Source organism: Tupaia chinensis, unplaced genomic scaffold, assembly GCF_000334495.1.
Source record: "Tupaia chinensis unplaced genomic scaffold, TupChi_1.0 Scaffold148792_1, whole genome shotgun sequence".
NCBI lineage: Eukaryota > Metazoa > Chordata > Mammalia > Scandentia > Tupaiidae > Tupaia > Tupaia belangeri.
The window spans coordinates 302,028-308,938 of NW_006208639.1; the positions used below are offsets into that span (position 1 = coordinate 302,028).

At 47.0% G+C, this 6,911-nt stretch overlaps 1 protein-coding gene across 9 annotated transcripts in view; it reads left to right on the plus strand.

Annotated features, from left to right (window-relative positions):
* The window catches only part of ICA1 (islet cell autoantigen 1), a 204,919-nt gene that overhangs the window by 180,255 nt on the left and 17,753 nt on the right, over positions 1 to 6,911 (plus strand). For all 9 annotated transcript variants that reach the window (XM_006170622.3, XM_006170626.3, XM_006170620.3 and 6 more), the window contains exon 13: positions 462 to 731. In XM_006170622.3, the coding sequence (XP_006170684.1) occupies positions 462 to 731 (270 nt within the window). The remainder of the gene's footprint in view (positions 1 to 461; positions 732 to 6,911) is intronic.

The window sequence follows — 6,911 nt, forward strand, 5'->3', positions numbered from 1 at the left end:
TGCCCCTATCCTCCGTGGCATGTGTGGTGGCTGCTGTGCCCAGGCATTGTGGACTTAGGGCTTACGTGGGAAGACTGGGGAAGCTGAACACAAACCAAGAACAAGGACCTCCAACATACTTTTGATCCTGGCTTTGTTTTCTATCTGAAAGAGGTTTTGATAAAGTTGCTTTTATATTTAGAAAAACCTCAAACTCCAGAGTTTCGTAGGAAATAGTTAAAGGTAAGTCAAATAATGCTCAGAAGCTGGAATGGCTCTGTATTAAGGGGGATGAGGGAGCATGGTAAGAGAAATTTAATTCTGAAATCTCTTAAGAGAGGCCATAATGGGAAGGATTTATATTTGATTAACTTTTCTTGGATCTAGCCATCACCAGTCTGCCCCACCCCAGCCCCCAACAGCAATTCTTCCTGAGGCTTGGGCCTTCAGTGGTGATGTGTTGTGCTCTGTACGTCAATCAGCTTGCCTGGGCCCAGTGTCAGGGACCCCAGAACCCGAAGGTGCTGACAAAGAGGACCTGCTGCTACTGAGTGAGATCTTCAACGCTTCCTCCCTGGAAGAGGGCGAGTTCAGCAAGGAGTGGGCAGCCGTGTTTGGAGATGCTCGACTGAAGGAGCCAGCACCAGCTGCGGCCCTGGGAGAGCCAGACCCCAAGCCTCAGACAGGCTCAGGGTTCCTTCCTTCACAGCTTTTAGACCAAAACATGAAAGATTTACAGGCTTCGCTACAAGGTATGTGCAATGAGCATTCAAATGAGTTCTTTAATTTGTTAGTTCTTTTGTTATTGTTGCTGTTATTTTATTTTATTATTTTTTGAGAGATGTTTGCTGTATGGCACATGAGCTCACTAGAGAGAGAGACAGAAAGACAGAAAGTGAGAACCCCCCCCACACACACACCTCCCCCAGGGGAGGTGGCAATGCTGCAGTCCCTCCTCTGCTCTGCTGGGATTCTGGGCATGCATACATATGCACCTGGCATCAGTTTCAAGCCACCAGGTCTGGGACTTGAACTGAAGTTGGCCACGTAGGAATCCAGTGCCTTAACCACTATACAACCTGCTGGCCCCTGTTGTTGGTTTTTTAATCCAAAGATATATTTCTTCTTTTCCTGTTGGTTTGTGTGTGTGTGTGTGTTCTGTGTTTCTACTTTATAGCCAGCATCTTTCTGTTTTTCATATTTTTCTTTTATATCCAGGAACTTTTTAGATGAAGACTCAGAATCATGTTCCAACTTTAAGATATGATACAGAGTTGAAAAATCTATTTCTTTGGGACCATCCAATGGCATAATGATTATATCACTAGACTCCCACATAGTCTACTGCGGTTCAAGTCCCTAAGCCTGTGGCTGAAAATTCATGCCAGGCGTGTGTGTGTGTGTGCATGCCCAAAATCCCGAGAGGAGAATGGAGGAGAAGGGATTGCAGTGTGGCCATGCCTCCTGGGAGGTGATTTCTCACTTTATGTCTCTCTATTTCTCTCTCTCTCTCCAGCAAGTCATGTGCTCTATAGCAAAAAATCTCTTTAAAAAATCAATTTCTTCTCTTAATTTTCTCCCTATATTAACATTTACTGTTAATAAAAGGTTAGAAAGGTGGTTCTTAATGTTACTGTCTTACTTTGGCTTTAGACGTTTTCATGACATCCTTGTGAGAGGATCAGATTGCCTTCATACCATGGGCCTATTGGCTTGGTAATTCCTACATGATCACTACCGTGGGTTCTTCCATGGAGCTACAAGGTGGTTCCCCCCTTTCCTATAAATATGCGGTATTTCTGGGTGCTGATCGACATGACACTGGACTTTTAACTCTTTTTTCACATTTAAGTTTTATCTTATATTCAGTCTTGTTCCTCTTTTGTCCTGACCCAACCCTACCCAGCTCAGCTATTCCTGTTTTGTCTGAAACACATGGCCAAAAGTACATTCCCAGCTAACAATAGTTTCCACACTCTTATGATCAAAAGTGGCTGGCAGGTGGCATAGTAATTTAGGTGTGTGCGTTTCCACATTGGTAGACCACAGTTCAAATCCCAGACCTGGCAGCTTGAAAATCATGCTGCGTTCATGGGCATGCATGCCCAAAATCACAAGAGAAGAATGGAGGAGGAGGGATTACCGTGTGGTCATCTCCCCAGGAGTTGATTTCTCACTTTTACTCCCTCTATCTCCCTCTGGCAAGTGCATGTACCCTATGGGGGGAAAAAGTGGCTGGCCATGTCTATAATAGTTCAAGGTACGATGCGCCTTACCAGCAGACCACATGCTAGTTGAGGATTGTTGGCATGGGAAGCACATTGGTTTACAGTACAAACATGCTCAAACTGGTCCTGGGGCCTAGTGACTGAGGAAGGCAGATCCCACATGACCAACAGTGCAGTCGTTTGATAAACACACTGGGCACATGTACATAAGTGCCCAGAATCCTGACAGGATAAATATATGGAGGAGAAGGGGTTGGGATGTGATCATGTCCCACCACGGGGTCCTTTCTCCCTCTCCTGCTCTTTCTCTGTCACTCTCTAATGAGCACATCTGCCCTCCGGTTTGTAAAAAAAAAAAAAAAGAAAGAAAGAAAGAAAGAAAGAAAGAAAGAAAGAAAGAAAGAAAGAAAGAAAGAAAGAAAGAAAATGCAGACTGCAATTTAAACACCCAGGTTTGAGTTTCTAAACATGCAGACCTCAGAAGGAAACCATTTTGAGTATTTCAATACCTTTTCCTCCTTTCATGTGACTTTAATTGTAAAACAGGAATCACTATTAAGAAATTCTCAGGCTAACCTGCGGCGTGGTAGTTGGGGCAGCTGGAGCCCACATGATCTACTGTGCAAGACCAGACCTTGTGGCTTGAGGGACATGCCAGGCATCTGTGTATGCAGACCCAAAATCCCAAAAGGAAAGATGGAGGGGAAGGGATAGCAACGTGGCCATCCCCCAGAGGGTGCTTTCTCACTATCTCTCTCTCTGTCTTTCTCTAAGTAAGCTCGTGTGCATTTTTTTTTTTAAATTCTCAAACTGGGGCCAGTAGGTGACATGGTGGTTAAGGTACTGGATTTCCACATGGCTGACTGTAATTTGAGTCCCGGAACTGGTGACTTGAAAATTATGCCATGTGTGTGAGTGTGTGTGTGTGTGTGTGTGTGTGCGCGCGCGCGCTCCCAAAATCCTGAGAGGACAATGGAGGAGAAGGAATTGCAGTGTGGCCATCCCCCCTGAGGGGTGATTTCTCACTTTGCCTCTCTCTGTTATCCTCTAGCAAGTACATATGCCCTATGGCAAAAAAACAAACAAAATTTTATTTTGATTTTTTTTTTTTTTATGTCTAGGCTCTCTCTTTAATAAGCAACATGTTTATCCAGCACTTAAAGCTGAGAACAAACGACAAAGCTGGGATGATTAAGTAATTATGGGCTATTAACATCTCGGGTCTTTGGAGATGAGGTCATGGGTACAGGAGTTGGTGGGTGAGACAAAAAATAGTCTTCCCTCTTTTTTATGAAATACATGATTCCTTTTATCTTCCTTTGTGAATCCTGTTTTGTAGCCGTCTCACTTATTTGCAATCAGGGAGTTAGAGATAGCAGGGATAAAGGAAATCCAAACTGCTTCTGTCCAGAGTTTCACCCCAACGTTTCACCACCTCTTTTTCTGGAGCTGCAAATGAACAAGGCCTTTCACCCCCACACACCTGTGGTGGAGGTGCTAGCAAGCAGTGGGAGGGCTCAGGAGCACTGCTGGAGGCTGTCCTGCTGTGCTGCAGCGTGAACCCCTCCTGACCCCCCAGCTTTGAAGACACATCAGCCCCCTGCCTAAGTGGTGAGAGCCCGTGGTGAGGTGTGCCCACGTACTTGAGCTGGCCTGGTGTGCTTTGCCACAGCACCCCCACACTGGCAACTGAGAAGTCAGGGCCCCACACCTTCTTGAGCAGGCAAAGCAAGAAGAACTCAGAGCCACCTCCTTCCCCCCAAAAAATGCCTGGCAGCCGGGGGGACAGCAGTGGTCAGCCTTGCCCCCAAGTTCCTGGGAAAGGCACAACCACACTTGGTTTTAAGGAGAGAGAAGTGCAAGTTCATAGTACAGGAAGAGAAAGAGATAGTGCAAAGGGAGGCCGTTTATTTCCAGGCAAACCTGATCTCTGAGGTTGCCACCCGACTGGCACTTTAGCAAGCTTCTCCCTCATTTGACAAGTGTTTACTGGATTTCTCTGTGTGCCAGGCACTAGGAATTCATCTGCGAACAGAATAGACAGGGCTCCCTGCTTTCATGTTCTAATGGAGAGGAGGTAGTCCGTGAATGATAAGTATAATAAACAAGCAAATCACGTCGGGGTTAGAAAATGCTCGGCGGTAGGGAGAAAAGAAAAACTAGAGTAGGGATAGGGAATGTCGAGGTCGGGCTGCAGAATAACATCGGATTCTTACTGGCAAGATGTGATATGAGTAGGCTGGCAGGAGGTGAAAATTAGCCACATGGAAAGCTGGGGAGAGAGGACGACCTGTGCCAGTGCTCGAGGTGACATGTCCGGCATAGTGGGATCTGCAGGACGAACACTGTGGCTGGAGCCGACTGACAGAGGGGGAGAGCCGCTCAGAGGACAGAGAGGCCATGCACGGCCGCCCAGCCAGTGGAGAAACTTGGGCTTTTTTTTCCACACAAGGGAAATGGGGAGCCATCACAATGTCTTGGGCAAAAAAGGGACGTGATCTGATTTACTGTCGGAAACGATTACCCTGGCTGCTCAAGGCTTCCTTTCCTCTGCTGTGGTCCTGTTAAGATCAACACTAAGAGAGTTCTTCTGTATCCTATTGCCTTGGCATGCAAATATCTGCCAACTGAATGATTATAGGACTTGAAATGACAGAAAAATAGTCCAACCTGAGTGGTTGACAGAAGCAAGCAGGGCAGCATCTACCAAACCTGTGGGTCCCAGCAGGGGCAGGCACAGTTCCACCCCTGCCACTAACGTCCTGTCCTCTCCCCACCCCCGACCCCTGTTTCAGAGGCCCTTCCAAATGTGTGATGCAGATAAAGGACAGCTCTCTGCTTCACTGATTGATCATGTCATCAAATTATAAGTAACCACCTTCTATGGTTCTGTCAGGATGCCCCCTACTCCCACGCCATCCCTAAAAGAGGAAAGGATAAATGTTGACCTGAGAGCTTTTCATTATGCCCATGGCCTAGAACATCCATCTATACACATAGTTATGTATATATAATAGATAATTTAGTATTCAGCTTTGGCCGCCTTATATTGAAACTGCTGCCCCTGATTAACCAGGTCATCTCAAAAATCGAGTTCAATAAACCATGGAAATAATTGAGTGAGACTAAACATGGAACCGAAAGGCTTGCAAGCTCAGCAGAATGGCGTTGAGTTAGGAGCCCAGTTTCACCCTGCACACCCCCCGTCTCTCTGCACTCTGAATCAGGTGTCCAGGCCTTCAACTCTCTGGGCCTTTACCTTCTCATTGTAAAACAAGGCATTAGATGGCCTCTAATTCCTGTGTCAATTTCTTATCCCTGGGTGAGTCTCCACTTTGGAGATCATGAGTACTAAAACTGTGTGATTCTGTGAATCCGCCATTTGTAGGTGGTAAAAAGACAACAGGCAGAAGTCAGTAGAGCACGCACTGGGCCAAGCACTGCCCTGCCTGATTTTTACATAAGTGAGCTTACTTAATCCTCACCGCACCCCTCCCAGGGACTATGGCCATCTCCATTTTATAACCCAGCAAACTGAAGAATAGAGCAACTACGTAGTTTGCCCAAGATTACACACCTGGGAGCAGGCAGGCCGGATTCTGAGCCGAGCCTCTTGCTGTTACCTTCTGTGGTCTCTCAGCACGATATCTCTCATCGCAAATGTGATTCCTCAGCAGGTCCCTTTGGCCTCTCTTTGGATCCTACCAAAGCAGCAGGACTTGTGACAATCAGCTTGGCCATTGGCATCTTAGTTGCACAAGGGACAGGGCTCCCAGGCAAGCGTAGAGGAGGCATGAGGGGGTGGGAGTGGAGAGGGCAGTGTTCTTGTTCACACACAAGTCGAGTGATGTTCCAGAAGAGAATCGTTGTGGTCAAGATTGTCCCAAGAAACCTGATGGTTCGTGTCACCAACTGCCCACACATTCACTCCAGCCCACCATGCTGAGTCTTGCCATTGTCCTGCTTTTTTGTCAAGTGCCAAGGAGCTATGTCTTCAGGGTTAGAGTGTCAGGAGACAGAAGTGGAGGGCTCCCTCAGCCCCCTCCCACACTCTGTGTTCCACTATCCCTCCTGCCTCATTCCCTGGCTTTCTTCCGCCTTCTTTTCTTTAAACTCTCTTTTCCCTGGTTTTCTAGGGGAAGGAAATTTAGAAGAATGGTTGTGTCTTCTTTCCCTTCTATTGCAGTTTCTAGGAGTCCTAAGCAAGATCCAGTTGTGCTGAAAATTTGTTTCTTTCAATTAATTTATTTTTAGAGAGATTTTTGTGTCGCTTTACAAACGACCCGGAGACGGTCTTCTCTTCAGCACTTTATTTCTCCAGGCTATGTTACAGAAGTTCTTCTCCCTTTCCCTTTCCCCGGGGCCTTATAAAGGGCCCCTAGCCAATCAGATCATTGTCCACGTGCACGGAAGCCAGTCCTCGAAAGAGGATTGGTTGCATGCGGTGTTCCCGTGCTCTCCACGCTCCCCACTGCCCTACTTCCTTAAAGTTGTTTACTGCTTTGAGCGCTCAGCGGGCTTCCGTTGAGCGCCATTTTGAAATAGGCGCTGAGGGCGATGGGCGGGGGCGCTCCACAGTTCCCCCTTTTTTGTCTTTAAAGCAGGAGAGGGTAGAAGACACAGCCCCCAGATATTGTTAGGACCATGTAAGGCAATTTGCTCCATGTTCTGGGACATTGAGCCGACTACCCACCTGTCCGGCAC